We start from the raw sequence: 21,763 nt of genomic DNA on the forward strand, positions 1-21,763 counted from the left end.
CTTAGGGATTTTCTCTTGCTCCCTCAGCACAGGCCTCTGGCTATACCTCCTGTCTTAGACATTCTAGATGATGTGTATTCGGAGGCCTGCCTTAACCCAGACTCTTTGCCTCCAGCCCCAGTCAAGCTTGATAGGTATTACCGGGTTCCTGACTCACACCAATTCCCATACAAAAGCCATGCGGCTGACCCAGAAACTATCTCACAGGGCCCCAAGGGAATTAAGGCCTCCACTGCTAAAAATCCATTACCTTCAGAGAGAGATTCCAGAGCTTTAGAAAGGTGGGGGGGAAAAGGTATACACCTCGGCCACCTTAACCATGAGGGCATTAAACTGCCAGTTCTATATGTTAAAGTACCAACAGTTTCTGTTATTACAGTTGAGAAGCAAAATGTCACAACCTGAACAACCAGACTTGAAGGAGTTGCAGGATGTGATGCATAGTGCAGAACAAGTGGGTAAACATACCTTGCAATGTGGTTTTGATGCTTTAGAGGCTTCATGTAGAGCTGCTGTTACAGGATCAGTCATATGTAGACGTGCCTGGCTCAAAGAGCAAACCTTACCAGATCATGTCACAGCTAAATTACTAGATGCCCCTCTGCAAAAAGATGTATTATTTGGTGTTAAAGCTGAGGAGGTATTAAAGAAAATGGAGGAAAAGGCTAAATCAATGCAAACAGTGAAAGATTTCCTACAGGTACAACCTCCACGTTTCAGTAGAAATTGGCCTTCCAAAAATTGGTCCTTTCCATCCACGGACAGACCCCAAAGAGGTAGATACAGGCGCCCGAGGGGCAGAGGGCAATCTCAAGGATCGTTTAGAGGCAGACAGTGGCAAGCACCTACACAAAGAGGTGGTGAGGATAGCTCACAGCCATTCAGAAAGCAGACCCAATGACTTTCCCCTTTGCATGCCAAGCAAGGCTCTAATGGCAGCACCTTTAGGTGGAAAGCTGGCATTATTTTCGAAAAATTGGCATATTGTCACAAAAGACAAATGGATCCTGGACATTATAGACAGAGGCTACAGATTCCATTTTCACACCCTTCCAAAAATGAGAGGCATGCCAAACCTGCCACACAATCAAAGGGCAGAGGCACAAAAACAAATTTCAGATCTCATGGACATGAAAGCTATTCAAGAGGTACCTACACAAGAACAAGATCAAGGTTTTTACTCCAGACTATTCCTGGTACCAAGGAAGGGAAAAGATTGGAGACCTATTTTGGACCTATCCATCCTAAACACATTTTTACTTGTGCCAAAATTCAAGATGCTGACATTACAGCAGCTTCTTCCCATGCTGGGCAAGGAGTCTTGGCTGGTAACATTGGACCTCAAGGAGGCATACCTGCATGTCCCAGTCAGACAAGATTGCAGAAGATACCTCAGATTTCTTGCAGGTTCAACCCATTATCAATTCTCTGCATTGCCCTTTGGCTTATCTACTGCGCCCAGAGTATTCACGAAATGCCTGGCATCAGTAATTGCCTACTGCAGACTTCAAGGGATACAAATATACCCATATTTGGACGACTGCCTGATCCAAGCGGACAGCAAGCACATACTTCTGAAACATCTGGCTTTTGTAATAATGTTGTTGAATTCTCTGGGATACACAGTCAACAAAAAGAAATCAAGGCTAATACCCTCTCAAACAATAATTTTCCTCAGTGCCAACTTGGACACAAACACCCAGATGGCCTACCTCACGCCAGAGAAACAGGGGCAACTAACTCAATACTTCAGAAAACTAGCAAATTTCACCAGGATGACTGCAAGGAAAATCCTGCAGGCTCTGGGATTCATGGCATCTTGCATCCTACTAATCCCATGTGCAAAGCTGCATATGAGGAAACTTCAATGGTACCTGAAAAACCTATGGTCTCAACACAGCCACAGTTTGGAAACAAACAGATTCCATGTCTTCAAAAGGAATTTCTGTGGTGGGCTCAAGCATGCCAAAGAAACACAGGTCTCCCATTCTGCAAGCCTCAAGCAAATCAAGTCCTCACAACAGACGCCTCGGACTACGCCTGGGGGGCGCACATGACAGATCGGTGCATTCAGGGCAAATGGTCCCAAAAAGAAAAGCACCTACACATCAATCAAAAGGAAATGCTAGCGGTAATAAATGCTATTATAGCTTTCAAAAACCTTCTGCATCCAGGTCAGCTATTGATAAGGACAGACAACACCACGGTAATGTGGTACATAAACAAATAGGCTGGCCATGTCTCTTTGGAACATGGCTCTACAGAGATAATTCAAGCATGGGGAAGGCCAGACATAGATTTCTTTGCCTCCCACAAAAATCACCAGTTGGCAAAATCCTGCTCAAGGACCTTTCATCCACAGGCCTGGAGAGTGGACGCACTCTCTCAGTTGGACAACAATGACAGTTTATGCCTTTCCACCTCTTCCTCTGCTGCCCAAACTTCTATTAAAAACCAGAGCAGACAGACCAAAGATGATTCTCATTGCTCCAGACTTGCCAAGACAACACTGGTACCCACTCCTGAGGAGCCTGACGCATTCCCCACCATGGATCCTACCCCTAATGCCTCTTCTTCTGACTCAGCACAGCTTCAAAACTCTTCACAGTCAGCTGAAAACACTCAATCTGGCCGCATGGAAGATTCCTTAACTTCACAACAAACCCTACTCTCCAAGGAGGTGCAGGATGTCATTTTGGAGGCCAGAAGGCCTTCTACTAGAGAAGCTTACTCCGCAAAATGGAAACGGTTTTGTGCCTGGAATGAGGAAAAGGGTCAGAATCCTGGAATACTGAATTTACCTCAAATATTACAGTATCTAGCTGAGATGCTAAGCAGTGGACTTTCATTCTCCTCCATCAAAATCCATGCCTCAGCCATTTCTGCAGAATACAACACTGATCCTCCTTTATTCTCTCACCCCCTCTTAAGACAGTTCCTCAGAGGGGCTAAGAATATAAAACCCCCAAGGAAACAACCAGTACCTGCTTGAGACCTCAATTTCATTCTAGAAAAACTGACCTTGCCTCCTTTTGAGCCAGCTGCCTCAACAGAACTGCAATATTTGTCCTGGAAAACAGCCTTCCTTCTGGCTATCACCTCAGCTTGCAGGGTATCGGAACTACAAGCCCTCATGGCTGTGCAGCCTTTCATTATTTTCCATCAGGACAGAGTTTCCTTATGAACCAATCCGTCCTTTATGCCAAAGGTGGTATCCAGGGTAGCTTTAAATCAGACTATCCACTTACCTACCTTTTACCCTAATCCTCAAAACAAAGGGGAGAGACTACTACATTCCTTGGACATCCACAGACAGCTGTGTTATTATTTGGACAGAACAAAGCCTTTCAGAAAATCAGAGCAACTCTTTGTGTCCTATGCTACAGGAGCTCAAGGGAAGCCAATTTCCAAACAGACAATCTCAAAATGGATAGCCCACTGCATACGCTTTTGTTACTCTTTTCATGGTAAAACTGTACCTGCAGGCATCAGATCTCACTCCACAAGGGCCACAGCTACCTCTGCAGCTTTCCTCAGGGGGGTTCCTACCAAAGATATTTTGGAAGCAGCCACTTGGAGTTCTGTGCATACCTTCTCCAAGCACCATCACCTACCATTATACTCCAAATCTAGAGCAGGCTTTGCCACTGCAGTCTTGCAGGGCATCCTGGCTCCTCCTAGTTCCACCTAGTGCCTACCACCCTTTTTTAGCTTTGGGATTCTACCCATCTGTTATGACTGCAGCTGTATGCACGATGAACATAGTACAGTTTTGTACCTACCATAAATGTAGATGTTCGAGTGCTAATACAGCTGCAGTCCAGGTTTCCCTCCCTCCTTCCCCTCTTGGGACAGGCCTAATGGCTAACACCTCCTCATACAACCTGATTGGGGTATTCATTTATGGTGTATTTGCTTGCAACTACTGTTTTTTGATTATATTGCATTGCATTAATACATAAATTTATGTATTGCCTTCCTTCTGGGGGCACCTGACATCTGGGGCAAGAAAAACTGAAGAAAATGGCGTCGGCTGGTTCTTTTATACCCCTGTCGCACTGACGTCAGGGAAGAAGCGACGACAACCGACACCGGACCTAGACTTTGGAGTTCGGCCGACCGAGGACCCGCCTGATGGCAGGAAAACCCATCTGTTATGACTGCAGCTGTATTAGCACTCTAACATCTACATTTATGGTAGGTACAAAACTGTACTTTGTCCATAGCCAAAGCTGAGGAAATATCCATCAAAGGGTTGTCATATATATCCAAAATACATAGAAAAACGATCATTGTTAGATCGATTAGTTGCAGTATTATCAAGAACATCCATTTTAAAAACAATTGGTGTGCCCCTATAGCCAAGCAACAAAGAAATGATACTGAAAAGAATGGCTTAAGGGTGCGGAGCAGTGCAGAAACTGAAGGCAATAAAAAAATAAATGTTGCACCAGAACTTACACACCAAGAGTTTATTTTAAGAAAACAAAAAACACACACAAAACCTAAGTGCTTTCACAACCACACTGGTTGCTTCATCAGACAAAATGACTAGTTAACAGACCCTTAATATAGCAAGTGTAGATCATCAGCTGACATACCTTAATTCCTCGCGATCTAGGCTTCATTTGGCTTGAGGAAGCACTAAGAAGTAGACCAGGGGTCACTGACAATGATATTTTTCTATGTAATGAATTGGCAGAGCTGGTCTTGAAGAATAATTTTTTATTTTTCGAGGGGGAATTTTACTGTCAAAAATCAGGCATTGCCATGGGAGCCAGTTGTGCCCCAACCTTTGCAGATATTATTGTGTCTGTGTGGGAACACAAATTTGTGCACCACTGTGTTTTCTCCCAACATTGGAATTTTTACTCCAGGTTCCTGGACGATATTTGTATTTTTTGGCTTGGGGGTGAAAATCTTTTGAAGGATTTTATTTCTTATCTCAACCAAAGTACTGACTTCTTTAAGTTTACCTACCATGTTGATCCATCTATTATTCATTATTTAGATGTTACATTACAGAAAACTGATTTAAGTTTTAAATCTGTAAGTTTCAGAAAACCTACCTTTTCTAATACATACATCAGTTTTGATAGTATACATCCTTTTTATCAGAAAAAGGGCATCATCAAGGGTCAGTTTGTGCGCATTTGTCGCATGACCTCTGATGATTCTGATTATTTTTATGAATGTAATGTGTTACAACAGATGTTTAATGAGCGAGGGTACCCTGGTGAGCTAATGAATTCAATCAGGGCAGAAGTCACACATGGTAGAGATACTGTCTATAGGCCCATCTTAGGTATGGGTACTGACTTCTTTAATCATCATGGTTGTATCAGTTCTAATGAGGCGGTTATAGTAGGGCATTTGTAACTAATTTTAGTTCTAATGCCCACCACATCAAGAATACAGTATTAAAAAAGTGGGACAAATTTTCAAGTTTTACTGATTTACCTAATTTAAAAGGTAAATTTATTAAGGTAGTGTTCAGGAAGGGGCGAAATATTAAAAATTTACTAGAGTCTGTTAAACATGAGGATGTTTTTGCTCGCAGAAAGAAAGGTACTTACAAATGTGGGGCCTGCAATCAATGTTCCTTTATTAACAATAAAGAACAGGTCTCATTAGCAAGTAGAGCTAAAATATCAACTGCCAAAACTTACACCAGTTGTAATTCCCAGGGCCTGGTCTGTGTGGTTACCTTTAGACTTTAAAAATTCCCTACAGAGTACTCTTTTAGGAATACTGGGCAAGCAAATGAGTGTAACTAAAAAAAAATATTTTTGTAGCTGAGATACAAGGTCTGAATTGGCTGGAAGTACTAATGTCGTCTTACGTTTAATTCTGATGGCTGTCAAAAAAGCAGTTTCCAGAAAATGGAAATTGGAATCTAAATCAACCATACTTGAAGTAGTGAATATTGTAACAAAGACAAAAGAACAGGAAGTATGATCTATAGAAAAGTTACACATTAAATGCAACAAAGACATGCGTCTGGAGCGTTTCTCCCCGGGTCTTTGCTGAAAATTGGCTCGTTCCAAGTCGGACTTTCCCTATTAATAAATGTAAAATAAATAGGTAAATAAAATGGTAGGAATACATAGAAAGGAACAAAAACTGTGGGAACATTATATGCAGAAAAATGTTTTAGAGAAGGAATGCGATTTAAGAGAAGTCAGGAATTGAACAATTTATGTAATGTTAGATTGATTATATTGCATGGAACAGTGTTTATAAATGTGAACTTGTTAATATGGTTTAATTATTGTTATATAAATGCAAGTTTGCTTATGTCAGATGAGGTAATCCAGTAAAGTGTTTTGAAAGTGTTATTGTCTAGATTTTAATTTGACTATTTGATACAGATGATAGGAAGAGTTAAAGATGCTAGTAATATTGTATTTGGGACAAAATGTTGCTGCTGAAGAAGTGCCTATGTTAATGAACACACCTTACTATGCAGAGGTAAGTTTTAATTCTCTAATGGTTCTAAACATGAGACTTTGTTACATATGTGTTTGTCTATTCATCTTTATCTATTTATGTATATGAAGTGTGGTTGAACATGGAAGAAAAAGATAAAGTGCCACATTCGCACCTTGTTTAGCCATTGAACGGTAAGGTTTCTTAAAAGTCACATCTTGAGTTTAACATCTAACCTTTAGGGGATAATTTATTCATTTTGTCACTATAGGTAGGTGGATTGGACACTCTAAATTGGCCCTAGATGTAAGTGTGTGCGTGTGTGTGCCTTCTGTGGAAGGTTGGACGCCGGGCTGGCAACTCGGCACTGTAAAACTCCACTGCCAGTCATGAGCGGACAGATGATCCGCTGTGGCGACCCCTAACCGGGAAAAGCCAAAAGAAGACGATATACCAAGGAAGCCAATAATTTTTATGTTGTTTGTCGGTTGTCTGTGTTGCATTTCCATGGAAAACTGTTTTCCTAAAACATGTTAACTAGGTAGAGGCTGTGCAACCTCAGAGATGATTATATTAAGGAGTTTTTTTTTTTTGGGGGGGGGTAAGCTTGTCCGCTTCATAGAGAAGTATGTGTTTTGCACATTACTGCACTTTTGTGCATATGGCATATGAACATAACTCACTAACACATAGCCATGAACAATTTTTAGAAGTAGACGATAGTGAAAGTGATGTATATCTGTACCTCCACAGGCTAGAGAGACTGTGACCTTGAGAATGACTTTTGAGGACTTGTGTCCTTGGTGTTGTTTTAGCATGGCTTTTTATATCTCTGTTCATTGTTCTCATTCATTGTTTGTCTTTTTTTATGCCAGACACACAGCTTTATGACTGTGTATATGTATATAACATGCCCTGGAGCACATTTTTGATTGAGTGCTTACTAACAAGTTACTTGCTGAGAACTGTTCATTCCACTTGGCAAGATCTTGGGGGAGGAAAATAAAAATGCAGTGCCTTGACTGTTTATGAAGCATCAGTACATCTTGTGTTGCTGAAAGAAAAATAAGATATGGTGGTTATTTCAGTCTTACAGTTTGGTAACATAATTTTCATTTTCTACAGGTATCAGGTTTACCTTTAGAATGCAAATGATTGTATGTCAGTAAAGTAGTGTGTGTGTTTTAGCACTTAATTTTGTTGATAATTTGTTGCGTCAGTGTTTTAAAGCAGAAGTAAGAATCGCAGGTTGTGTCGATGACAGGAGTGCTGCCAAACATTGTAATGCATTAATGAAGTTATTATGTTTGCTGTTAATACAGATATCCAAGCCATTTACTGATTTAAGTAAATAATTAGTAGAAAAGAAAGAAAAAAAGACTTGGAATGTGTTTTTTTATTTTATTATGATCTGAAGATTTAAATAGGAAAAGATTAAACATTGAAAAAGAAAATCTACCTATTATCTGAGGGGGAGATAGAGTTTGGTTTAATGGTTAAGGTCTTTACCTCAAAGATAGAAAACACAAGGTTTGATTCTGGCCTCTGGTTAGTGGCAAGACTGGGTGGCGTAAGCCAGGGAACCTTGTTGGCTAGGCTTACGTAGTACCTACCTATGAACCTGTAAATACCCCAGAAGTTCCTTTAACAAATTAAAATTGGTTTCATCCAAATTAAATCTTCAGGGAAAAAACTGTAAATAAATCATATATTTTGATCCCAGACAGTGAGGGAGACAGGTAGGTTACAACACAAAGCTCAGCTTTTTAAGTGAAGTTTATGCCGGATTTTGGCAAGACACACCAGCAAGGTAATCAGCAGAAAGTCCTAATCACTGTAAAAACTGTCATTAAATGAACAGGGCTGTGACCAAATGAATTATTTTACCAGGAATTGTCATGTTTAAGAAAAAATATCTGCTGTGCTGCACTTTCCAAAAATGTTACTTTATGAAATATAAAAGATCACAGGAATGCTTTTTTTTTCTTCTTCAGACAAGACTGTCTCTTGGTGGCAGATGAGGGCCTGCTTTGTAGCCTAAAGGGAGGGTTGCTATACTATCATGGCTAACTATATGAGCACTTTTAACTTAAATACACTGTGCTTTTTCATGGGGAAACCTTGAGTGTGGTTTTAATGTGCAGTGGCCAATAATGCTCTTAGGAATTAGTATTGCGGCTCATTTAAAAAAAAAAAAAAAAAAAAGATCTGTGTTAGATTTTAAAGAAATTATTGTGACTTTAGTATCATGTGAAATTGTACATTTCTTAGATGAACCAGCGAGGTTTTTCCACAGCTTTATATATTTGCCCCTCATGTTGATACTTCATTGAGGCCAAACATCATCTCCTCATCTTAATGTTAAGAAACTGAATAAGAGCATGAATAGTTAGTTTTAAAGAATGTTTCCAAGTCCAAAGAGGTAGCCATGAAGTTAAATGGTATGTGCCAATTAGTGTATTTGTATCTTATATTGCAGGCTGACTCCAGCGATGTAGAGAATCCAAGCATCAAGAAAAGTCTGTTTCCTCTTTTTAATTCAAAGAATCATTTAAAACATAGCTCTTCTCTGAAAAAGGCTCCTGTAGTCAATCTGCCCATGGTATTCATTTTTAAGTACTGTACCCTTAAAAACTTAAACAAAAATCTCTTCATAGTGACCAGTCACCGCATGACTTTTTATGCTTTTGTTAAGGTTCTGTTTTTCCTACTTTTTTATAAGCAGTTCTATTTTATAATTGTGAGCCAGTTCCATAAATACACTAATACCTCCAAATATATTTTGTGGTGTTGGCCTTCTTCATAAAAGCTTGAGTTTGTGTAACTGTGGCACAGAATGTGGCCAGCTTTGTTAATGTGTATCAGAATATGATGATGAAAGGCATTGATTAATTTACTTGTGTACTTCTAAGGTGCCTTTATAAAGGTGATTGTCAGATAAATATCTGTGATATGTTTGCTTTATATCTTTTAGTGGAACCAGCACAAGTCTAAATGCTGCGGTCCTTCATCAGCTACATGCATACTGAATATTGGTTTATAGACCTGGCTCATATTTTACTGATCATCTGGAATGCCAGTTTAAATTATGAACACAAGTTAAAGGTCTTGTATGGCTTGTTCAACTATGTGCACGCTCTCTCTTCTCCTCTCTTACAGCAGCCAGACTAACAGCATGCCAGCACTTTTATTTATTTATTTATTTTTTGTAATGGGATAATATGGTAACTGCATGAGACAGACTGGAGAGAGTGGCACACCATTACATAATAAATTATATAACTTTGTACATACCATGCTGTTGACACTGATTAAATAGACACTGCATTGCATTGACATTGTTTGCCAGTTAATTCACGACTGTCACCTTTCATCATCATTCCAGATACCCAGCAGTGACAGTGAAAATCGTCTGGTATTGCAGAAAGCTATGCGTTCTGCTAATCAAAGCAGCCGACAGAAAGACTGGCATCCTGAGAAGATGGCAGAAGTTCAGACTCAGGTAATTATTCAGAATTTGTCATGTCATGGCAAGAAGGTGGCAGAGAGTGGAAAAATGTATTCAGAAAAGCATGATTTATGTTACTGTAGTGAATTTCAATCTACCAAGGTATCATTGCATTGTCTTGACAAGTATATCCCATGGAGCCTTTTGCTGTTTTGATGGATGGAACCTAGGGAGATAAGCTATAGACTGTTTAACATTCATCTGCATTACAATTAGTATCGCATCACTTCCAAAAGACAAGTCTTGAACATGAAGTACCTGTCTTGCTGTACTGCATCGTCAAGTCTTCATAGGTTCATAGGTTGGTACTAGGCTATCAGCCCTAGGGCCTATACAAGCCTAGCCATAACAATTCCCCTGGCTATTTCTTCTCACATTATTTACTTTCCTGGACCCCTGTCTAGCAGGGCGACTGACGTGATCCCTGGGGTGAATTTCCTTTCTCCCATCCAATCGTCAAGGTTCCTCTTGAAGAGGTCCAAAGAGGCACTCTGCTTGACATGTATGGGCAATCTATTCCAGAGTCTGGGAGTCTCTGGGTCAGGAACCTATCCCTCCAGCATGTTTTGTTTATTGTGATGACAAGGTTTAGATCCCTGGGCGTGTATCTCTGAGGGATTGGGATTTCTTTAAGTGTAGCATATCCAACAGCTCTGGGTTTGACATGGCCTTGTATGTTAAGCAGAGATCGCCTCTGACTAGGCGATATGCGACAGAGTATAGCTGGAGTTTTTAAGGCGGTCAGCGTAGGGCATCTGCTTTAGGCCTGTGATTCTTTTAGTGAGGTATTTCTGAGGCCTTTCCAGTTGTTGCAGATGTCTTGAGAGGTACATACCAAATGGGGCGTTGTATTCTATAATGGGTCTAATAAGGGATGAGTACAGTGGGACAATGACCTCCTTTTTCTGGATGAAAAGCCCTTCGTGATGAGGTGTGCCACATAGAAGGATTTCCTGACTGTTGTGGCGATGTGGTTATCGAAGGTGAGACCACTGTCCACCTGTGTCCCTAAGTCTCTTATCACACTTTCTGTGTTTAGTATACTGCCACCTATATGGTAATTCATGGATACATGTTTTTCCCAAAGGGATAACAATACATTTCTTGGCATTGAGCTTGAGCCCATGGCTCTGGCACCAAGCATCTGTTTCTGTAAGGCCCTTTTGTAGAGTATCCACATCATTTGGGATTCAATAATGGCTCCCAGTTTGCAGTCATCTGCAAACTTTGTTAGCCAGAGTCCCTTAGTGTTGACCTGTACTTCAGAGAAGTAGATGCCAAACAAGAGGCCCCAGGACTGAACCCGGTACTCCACTTGTCACTTGTCTGGAGATGGATTTGGAGTCTGCTACTTTTACAGTGTGGGTTCTATCAGTAAGCCATTTAGCAACCCATTGGGTGACATAGGGATTAATGCCCAACTTAGTAAGTTTATCTATGATTCCAGAGTGGGGGATGGTGTCAAAGGCCTTGGCAAGGTCTAGATAGGCTGTGTGGACCACCTTACCCTTGTCCATGGCTCTGGAGACTGATTCAAAAGAAGTCAATAAGGTTCAGGAGACAAGATCTGCCCTTCACAAACCCAAACTGGGTGGGGTCCAGTGTTTGAAGGTTGCCAATGTCTTTGTTTATAAGTTCCATGATAATACGCTCCATGGCCTTGCAGATAAGGCTTGTCAGACTGATGGGACGGTAGTTTCCGGGATCCAAGGTGGATCCCCCCTTGTGGATTGGGATAACTGTAGCTCTGCACCACTCAGTGGGCACGAAACCTGAGGTGAGGCTATGATTAAACATGACACTTAGGTGAGGTGCCAGTTCATATTGTAGTTCATGTAGTACACAGCCCAGGATGTCATCTGGTCCCATGGATGCTGTATTCTTGGCTTTAGAGAGTGCGTTTTGTACCTGTGTGGCCATTATTACTGGAATTTGTCAATCTTCCGGTATTGAGATGGGCCATTTAGGGGTGAGAGGGGTGAAGTTGGCACTGAATCGACCTGCCAGGATATTGGCAATATCCTTTGGATCAGTATATTTAATGCCATTCTGTTTTAGCTCAGCGAGATCTGAGCATTGCCATTTAGATTCTTGACATAGTTATAGAATGCTTTGTGGTTGTCTTTGGAATCTTTGGCAATTTTATTTTCGTAACTAACTTTGGAGGATTTTATGAGGCATCTCAGTTTCTTACTGAGGCCAGTAAGGGAGTTTTTTGCATCCTGAGATTTTCCTCTTTTCTGCAAAAGTTTCTTCCTTTTGTTGTAAAGTTTGAGGACATAACTTCTATTTTATGGCAGGGGACCACCAGATTGGCTTCCTTTTTTTGGATGAGAGCATTTGGAATATAAAGCTAGTTGCCTAGTGAGAATATAGAACCATGTTCAAAACACTAAGCTATTTATTGGCAGAATGAAAAAGACTTCTTAGTAGAGTCTTGCCTCCTACTTCTGTGACTATTTTCTGTATTTTGTGCTGTTCTTCTTTACTTGGGAATCGGGTAAGATAGCTGGTTAAAGATCTTTTGAGCCTTGAGTTGGGTCAGAGGTATTGATAAATGATAGCTCTGTGGGAGTTGTACAGTAGTTTTACATTGATAATATGAACATAATCTGAAGCTTCGTGGTATAGATTGTTACACACTTTAAATAAACTTTGGAGTCAGATAAATTTGTTAACTTTGAAATTTAGCAGAAAGTAAAGATGTGCGTGTGCGACTGTTAAAAAAAAAAATCATCTTATTTTCTCACCTTTATTGTTGTCAATACTTTTACTGTTATTATCTTTTTGTCTTAGTATCTAAGAATGTCTAAAAATAAGGAACACAAGGATCATCGCCCTTCGGGGTTCAAAAAATGTGATAGATGTGTGCAGAAGATGTCTCTTACAGATAGCCACACCAGTTGTGTATATTAACTTGGCGAAGCCCAGTTACAGGAACCCTGCACCTTCTGTCATGCTTTTAGCAAAAGAGTTTTGAATGAAAGGAAGAGAAAACTCATTGACAGGAGTCTCATGACCAGTTCCTTCCAGGAACAGCTGGAACTTGGTCAGGCAGCACCAAAATCCTCAAAGAGAAAATCATCGGCCCCGGCTTCAGAGCCGACAAAAAAGACTAAAGCGTCGGAACCAAAAAGTTCTGGTTCCGACTCAGCTTCATCTTTGGTGTCATCGATTTCATCGGTTCTAAGACCGTCTTTGGTACCGAAAATTTTGCCCAACATCGAGACTGTATCTCCTACATTGAGATCTCCTATTTTAGAGAGAAGGAGGTCTCCTCCTGTCTCCACCAGATCCTCCAGGACCCTATCAGATGAGGACATCGAGAGGGTGGCAAAGAGGTTGCTTTCGGATCCAGCTCTGCCTAGAAAATTGGCCCCTCCAGACCCAAAGGGGACTGGAGATCAATTCTAGATCTCAGCAGGCTCAACAAGCATGTAAGAAAATCAAAGTTCCGAATGGTCACTCTGCAGTCGATATTTCCCTTTATCGGGAAAGACAGCTGGATGTGCTCAGTCGATCTCCAGGATGCATACTACCACATCAAAATGGACAGGTGCTCCAGGAGACACTTACGCTTCCGGCTGGGAGCCAGTCATTTTCAGTTCAGAACACTGCCCTTTGGCCTCACTACAGCCCCCAGAGTGTTTACCAAATGCATGGCAGTGGTAACGGCTCACCTGTTACGTCAAGGATTCCAGGTATTTCCGTACCTAGACGACTGGCTCCTCACTGCTACCACCAAGTATCAACTCATAAGGACCAGGGATGAGACTCTATCCTTGTGCGCCAGTCTAGGCATCACTGTCAGCTTGCAAAAGTCAGACTCATTTCCCTCGCAACATATTGTATATCTCGGCTCAGAAATATACACATCCACCATGTCAGTAAAGCTAACACTGGAAAGAGTGGAATCTCTATGCAGTCAGGTCAGATCCTTACTAAATAAACAGAGTCCAGGCCAGAGTAGTCCTTCAAGTCCTGAGGACTATGGCTTCCGTCATCCTATTAGTTCTTGCTTGCCTAAATATGAGGATTCTCCAGTGGATGCTATTTGCACAATGGTCGATGCAAGACCTTCTATTGTCTCACCAGATATTAATAACAAATGCATGCAAAAAGGATCTGACATGGTGGTTACACACGAAACAACTTGTCCTAGGTCGTCCACTTGTTCCTCCCCAAGAGAAAGCAGTTTTGACCATGGATGCTTCCCAGATAGGGTGGGGGGGGCATTATCTGGGAATGACAACCCAAGGTACTTGGCAGAACCACGAGAACCACCTGCACATCAATGTTCTGGAGATGAGAGCAGTGTTATATGTGTTGCAAGCACTTCACAGCTATCCTTCCCACGGGGACGATTGCGATTCAGTCAGGCAAGCAGGGGAGAACCAAGTCTTACCCGTTTTGCTGAGGGGCCTTAAGAGTTTGGAAATGGATGATGGATACTCAGCGCTTCCTGATAGCAACGCATATCCTGGAGAAATCCAACATAATAAGCGGACAAACTCAGCCGAGCAATTCTGATGCCTCATGAGTGGTCCTTGGATCCAATGGTTGCGAAAGAGATCTTTCACAGATGGGGCCAGCCTTGCTGCAATCTATTTGCCACTCACCCGAACACCAAATGCAGCAGCTACTTTGCCCTCATTCCCCATCTGGGGATGTCACCCAGGGATGCTCTAGTTCACGATTGGCCCTCGGGACTTCTTTATGCCTTTTCTCCTTTTCCACTCATCCCCAAAGTAATACAGAAAGCAAGACAGTTGAGGATTTCCTTGATCCTCATTGCTCCTTATTGGCCTCGACAAGTTTGGTTTCCTTTCTTGTTGCCCTATCTCTTGGAGGAACCATAGATTCTGGACCCATCTCCAGATCTCCTGATTCATCAATCGGGACAGTTCCATCCCTCCATCCACACCCTCAAATTGACAGCATGGCTGCTCCAATTCTATGAATAGCCAGGTGTATTCCCTTATCCCCAGCGGTCAAACACATCCTAATTTCATCTCATAAACCTTCCATTCAGAAACTATATTCCAGTAAGTGGAAAAGGTTTTCCCTTTGGGCTACGAATCGGAGCTTAGATCCATGGCTTCTTTAGAATCCGTTTTATCCTTCCTAACAACAATTTTTCATGAAGGAGCGGCAGCCGCTACAGTTAGAGTTCAGTTAGCTGCCATTTCCAATTTCCATTTTGGTTTCATGGGAAATCCAGTCATGCAGCACTCCCTGTGTAAAACTGTCTTAAAAGGAGTTCTTCTTCTTAGGCCCCCAATAAAACAACCATTAGAACCCTGGAACTTAAACTTAGTCCTCTCATCTTTGATGTCTGCACCCTTTGAGCCATCCTCGTCACACTTAAAATTATCATGGAAAACCTTGTTATTGGTAGCCATAACATCTGCTAGGAGAGTTTCAGAACTACAAGCTCTAACTATTCAACCTCCTTACTTTATCTTTCACAAGGATAGAGCCTCTCTCAGGACAAAACCTTCCTTTCGTCCTAAAGTATGCTCAGAGCACAATCTGAATACTACCATTCAGCTACCTGTGTTTTTTTCCAAACCACTCTAATAAATCAGAGTATAGACTACACCAGCTAGATGTCCACAGGATACTCAGGTTTTGCATACACAGGAATAAAGAATTTAGGAAATCTGATCAACTTTTTCTTTCCTTTTCTGACAAAAGGAAAGGCTTGCCTATTTCTAAAATTACTCTTTCGAAATGGCTTTCGGATTGCATATCCTTTGCTTATCAACAAGCTGGTAGACAATTACCTGTCAAAGTTAAAGGTCACTCTAGTAGGGCTGTAGCTACTTCATGTGCCTTTAGATCTAGGCCTCCCAATTGATACTATTTGTGCAACAGCTACTTGGGCAAGACCGCATACGTTTTTCACTCATTACAAATTGGATTTGGCCTCCCGGGACAGGTCATCCTTTGGGTCCACAGTGCTGAATAGTCTCTTCGCTTGAGCCACTCGGGATAAAGGTGCTAGGGACGCTGTCCCATCCAGCAAGAATTACGGCGAGATAGGACTACATAACATAAAGAAGTTATGTACTTACCATAATGTTCCATGTTTGTAGTCCATCTCACCTATATTCTTGCGACCCTCCCTCCAACCCCCTTCCTGTTTTCTGGGGGCTCTGGTGGACCTTTTTGGTGCTGCGTGACATTGTTCTTTTATTGTCCACCTGGAATGGATTATATTTCTAATCCTTTGCTGTATTTATACAGCTTATTTCGTATTGTTACCCAATAGGTATTTATTGCTTTCTTGCAAACTAGATCTGGGGAATTGCCGTGAGGCACCATGGGATAGGGGCTAGCCTCAAGCTAGTAAAAGCTTTCGTGCTTTAGTATCAGCTGAGTCAGAGCAGAATATCGGCTCCGAACCCATCCAGCAAGAATATAGGCGAGATGGACTACAAACATGGAACATTATGGTAAGTACATAACTTCTTTTTACTAGTAATACAGTATAAAAAGCTAAGAAAATCTATATCTAAAAGACAAAGCAACCATTACCTGAAGGAATTAAAACAGTAATTGTCATTGAGATAGTTTGTAGAGAGGTAGTGGAGAAGAAGTTGGAGATGAGAATAATAATCCACATGACCATTCCTACACTTGGAGAAAACATGACAAAAGTTCCTAGAAACCTGAGTTTGATAGTCCTACATTGGTTGTAAGTCTTGGAAACATTGGTAGAATTAGTGCAGACTAGTATAAGGACCCAGTGATACAACAACAAAAACAATGATCAGACTTCTCAGTGGGAGTGGGTGTTCAGATCTGAGCCCACTGCTGTTCTTATGAGTGATGGACATCATTAGCATGCAGATCAGAGAAAACAGATCAACAAAGCTGCTTATGCAGATGATGTGACATTACAAGCAGACTGAACAGGAACTTCAGAAAATGCTAGAGGAATGGAATGTGAATCGGAAGGCACACAGGATGAAACTGAGTCAAGCAAGACAGTTATTAGGGCACCAAGTCTGGGGAGACAGAAGCTAAAATAGTGGAACAAGTTAATAGCTTCAGGTATCTGGCAGAGGTTGAATGAGGAGGGAAGATTGAATGAGGAGGTCAAAGCTAGAGTCAGAGGGTCTGCAGCCAACTGGCACAGTATCGGAGGTAGTGTGTGACAGAAGAATATCAAAGAAGCTGAAAAGTAAGGTGTACAAAACCGTGGTGTGACCACTACTTCTGTATGGCACAGAAACCTGAGGAATGAAGGCAGAGCAGTTGAGGACACTATATGCTAATGGCAACAAAGTGCCCTAGACAGGCAATAGGATGCACACTGTGGGACAGAAGAAGAAATTATGAAAGCAAAAGCTGATTTGGTGAAGATAGTGTGAGACAGGAAAGAGAAACAAAGACATCCAGCTAAGAGATGGATGGATTATGTGAGAGAAGACATGTGACTAGCAGACATGACTTTTGAAGGTAGGAGAGTGGCACTGAATAAAGAGAGGTGGCCACAGTTGATGTGATACCCCAACCCCATGTAGTAAATGAGAAAAGGGGAGTTGTTGATGATGATAGAGATACTCTTTGGTGAGGTCCTGTTTCATTGAAATTATATAACTTACCTTGAGATTGTACAACTTTAGAGTATGCCTTACAGAGTAAGGGGTTATAGCATGCAGTGACATCTGCAATGGGTGTGTGTGTGTGTGTGTGTGTGTGTGGGAAGGGTTTGCCCTCTTCCACTTCATTCAGGGATGCAGTTTGTTTTATTTTTAGTCAGTCTGTGAAATCAGTCATTGGTGATGAGCTTTTTGATTTCATCTGTCATATGAAGCTGAAATGCAGTGATGATGTCCTTCTGTATCACTGTTGCAGTATTCTCCTGCCAAGGATTCCCGACGTCTGACCAGTATACCAAAGCCTTAAGAATCTTGTAGGTGCCGTATGTCACATGTATGCTTTCCATACAGGATGTAGGGTGTAAAAATGACGTATGGACGCAGTTACTTAGAACTTCTTTACCTCCGGTCCAAATGCTATCAACGCTCATCTGTCTGAACACCATTTGATGTGCCGAATACCTAGTTGTCAGATAAGTGCCCTGTTGGGATTTTTTTTCTTCTCATGGTTTGTCTTGTTTTCTTCTGGATACCTGAATGTTTTTGTCATCCAAGAAGGGTAAATGTCAGTGTGGGAGGCAGATTCCCCATAAAGATTATCACAGATGGCATTTAGATTATTTGGATGATTCCCACGACCATACCTTCTGTAGAATTTGTGAGACATTTGTTCCTAAGACTCTTAAAAGTCGGCTGTCTTCACTGGCCATCTATCTCTAGAATCAGCAGCTTTTAACAGTTAGCCCAGGGCAGCATGGTGAAATCTGTTAACCCCAGGGTAATTCTGCTAAGTAAGAAGAAGGCCATTGAATCTCTGCTGGATCATCTGCACGGAAGAGTAAACCTGTCTGGCGGACATCTGCAATAAATATAAGCTATATAACAGAAGGAAAAAATTGCTGTCCAGGACCAAGAAGGAGCAGGTGCCCAATTGGAAGCAATCTGTCCTTGCCTGAACAAGCAAATAAGAGCACTAGTGAAATCCTCTAAAGCCAACTTCGAGTCCAAATTGGCCACATCTACTATAGACAATCATAAGGCCTTCTTCACATATGTCTGCAGTCTCAAAGGAAGTACCCAGATCTGTGCAGAACTGGTGGTCAAGGACACCACATACACAAATGCTGTAGATATAGCCAATCTACTGGCTGACAGATTCATTGAAAACGTCACCCCTCGGTCCCCCCATCAGTAAATCAGGACATCCCCAGTACCTACCCCCCATCCCAGGTAACAGGTCATCACTGTCCCCTCAAAGGCAAAAAATACAGCCTCCATGGGACCCGATAACATCCCAGGCTGTGTCACACATGAACTTAGGCATGAACTTGCAGCACCATTAGGTACCCTATTTAACCAAAGCCTGAGTACCGGCTTTGTCCCAGATGAGTGGAGGACAGCCCTGTCATCCCTTTATATAAAGGTGGAGCCTGGACCAATCAGGGAAATTACAGACCCATCAGCCTAACTAGCCTGATCTGCAAGGCCATGGAATGGATTATCATGGACCTCATTAACATGAACATTGGCAACCTTCAGCACTCAACCCCACATGGTTTGGCTTTGTCAAGGGGTGGGCATGTCTGTTAAATCTCATTGACTTCTTTGAGACAGTCACCAAAGCCATGGACGAGGGGAAGACTGTGCATACTGCCTAACATGACCTGGCCAAAGCCTTCGACACTATTTCCACCTCTGGCATAATAGATAAACTTTCTCAACTAGTCATCAAATCCATATGTTACCAGATGGGTAACAAACTGGCTCACTGGTAGAGCCCACCTAATCAAAATAGGGGAAGCCATCTCAAGCAGTAGACCTGTAATGAGCAGCATACCCCAGGCATCAGTTCTGGGGCGTCTGTTATTCAGGATATAATTCTCTGAGGTGCAGGGCAAAACCATTGGTTTATGACTGACCAGGTTTGCAGATGACTGCAAGCTGGGCGCGGTCATCAATTCTCCAAGTGATGTGGATGTCCTCCAAGAGGGTCTCACCCAAACAAATGACTGGTGCCAGAAACATGGCCTCAAACTGAATACCAAAAAAATGCATCATCATCCCCTTTGGGGAGAGTGATGTCCCCACATATAACATTAATAACATCCTAAGTGCGCAGTCAGTAGTGAGGGATTTGGGCTTTTGACCACCATGTTGCTTCCATTGTATGGAAAGAATTCTACGTGGCCCACCTCATAAGTAAGAATATCTCATCCAGGGGCAAAGAGGTCATAACATCCCTGTATTTTTCCCTTATGAGGCCAATTATTGAGTACAGTGCCCCCTTCAGCATGTACCTCACAAAGTACATGCAACAGCTGGAGAGACCACAGAGGTTCCACACCAGGGGAATCCAGGGCCATAAATATCTACCTTACACAGATAGGCTAAAAGCCCTGTCCCTCTACTCAGTTTCATACAGACTCCTCAGAGGTGACCTGTGTCTGGCATACAAAGCAATCTCAGACCCCACCTTGATGGGACTGCTGCATATCCGCAAGTCAAGCTGCACTCGAGTAACCCATACTCGCAACCTCAACCTGGTCTGTGATATCAATAGAACTTGTTGGTGGGACTCATTTGTGTGTTAGAGACTCCCCCATCTGTGGAACAGTCTCCCTGTCCAGGTCAAGCAGAGTACCTCATTATCCCTTTTTAAGCACAATCTGGGTAACTGGATGTGAAACAGAAAATACACCCCTGGGATTCCACCTGTGTCCCTTCTGGACAGGGGGCTTTGGGTGCTGACTTGTCTAAACATGAAATAAACTCTTGGCTAGGCTTATAAGGACGTCAGGGCCAATAGCCTAGCCAAGTAACTTCCTATGATTCTTTGGCTGACCAGCCTACACTAGATGCTCTCTAGAAGCAGGGTATATCTCTGTAGGCCATCCAGTGTAGACTTCGAATTCCTATGCTGTGATCCTTCTTATGGCCAGCATGGATCCTTCCTTTCATATGTCCTGTCAGATTTTTGGAGGCGTCTACTCTGGACATGTGGGGGTTATCTCGGAGTCCCCTAGAGGGACTCGATGGATTCTGGTCAGGGAAGAGGTTCTGGGTACTCTTATTGAATCTCATTAAAGGTTGGAACCTCTGATGTTTATTAGGGCTAACATCCCTTCCAAGAATAAACAGAGGACTAAACATTCTTCTGTATACCCTATGGACCCTCAAAGGGAATGACAGGAGGCTACTCAGGGCCTGTTCAATGCCTTAATGGCCCTGAAGCCTCCCCAAGGAGTTTCTGTGCATATTGCACGTTGGACTTCAACTCCTTCTAAAAGCCCAAGGGAACCTGATTCCTTGGATGATGATTTGGACTCTGATGAGGGGTTTTTGTCTTGCTCTTCCCAGATGCCTTCCCCTTGGCATATGGCTCTGATGAAAGGGAATCCATTAGCCCTGAGCCTCCTTTTGAGGAACTGTCTTTTGGAGACACATTAGCTAGAAAGATGGAATGCTTTAAATGGGATTCTTCTCAGGTGTCTGATATCCAGAAGAGGCATTATGAGTTGCTTCAGGTGGACTCGCCTAAACCTTCTGCAGTACCATCTATGTTGGCTGCCTTGTTAGACACCTTTATAGCCACCTCTATGACTCCCCATTATCAGCACCCTGCTCTGAAGAAACCTGACAGGTTCTATAAGGTTCCCAAGGATTGTCCTATTTGTGTCCTACTGCTGATCCTGCTGTGCTGTCAGTATCCTCTGACAAGCCTTCTAAGTTTTTCCCTCTATCAAGCTGCTGCCTTTGGATAAGGATAGTAGAGCTATGGAGAGGATTGGAAAGAAGGTCTATACTGCTGCCACTTTGGCCTTTAGAGCCATTAATTACCAAACTGACATGACCAGGTTTGCTCTTGCCTTGATTGCCCAGGCTTGTCAAATTATGTTTGATCTTCCCTGATTTTGATGGGAAGTCCTCAGCTCTGTTTTGGGTTCTACCTCTCAGTTGACTTGTTGCTCTGTCAAGTGCAACTGTGATGCTGCTGATGCCTCTTCCAGAGCTGCCACCTTTGCGTCTGTCATGAGGCATTAGTCTTGATTTTGTCTACAGTCATTACCTGAAGACATTAAGGCCAAGTTGCTGGATGCTCCTTTGGATACAAAAATCTCTTTGGGACTTCTGCTGCTGCTGATACATTTAAGTCTCTTAAAAAAAAAAAGTAAAGCTTTGCAAGACCTTAAACATATTTTGGTGTCCCCCATCCGTG

The 21,763-nt window shown here is 42.2% G+C and overlaps 1 protein-coding gene across 1 annotated transcript in view; it reads left to right on the top strand.

Annotated features, from left to right (window-relative positions):
* The window catches only part of CDKL5 (cyclin dependent kinase like 5), a 1,714,404-nt gene that overhangs the window by 1,575,620 nt on the left and 117,021 nt on the right, over positions 1-21,763 (top strand). Inside the window, exons 12-13 of the mRNA XM_044073061.1 lie at positions 8,909-9,031; positions 9,815-9,931. Of these exons, the coding sequence (XP_043928996.1) occupies positions 8,909-9,031; positions 9,815-9,931 (240 nt within the window). The remainder of the gene's footprint in view (positions 1-8,908; positions 9,032-9,814; positions 9,932-21,763) is intronic.

Source organism: Protopterus annectens, chromosome 5.part1 (assembly GCF_019279795.1).
Source record: "Protopterus annectens isolate FY-2018-M chromosome 5.part1, PAN1.0, whole genome shotgun sequence".
In the NCBI taxonomy this organism is placed as follows: domain Eukaryota; kingdom Metazoa; phylum Chordata; order Ceratodontiformes; family Protopteridae; genus Protopterus; species Protopterus annectens.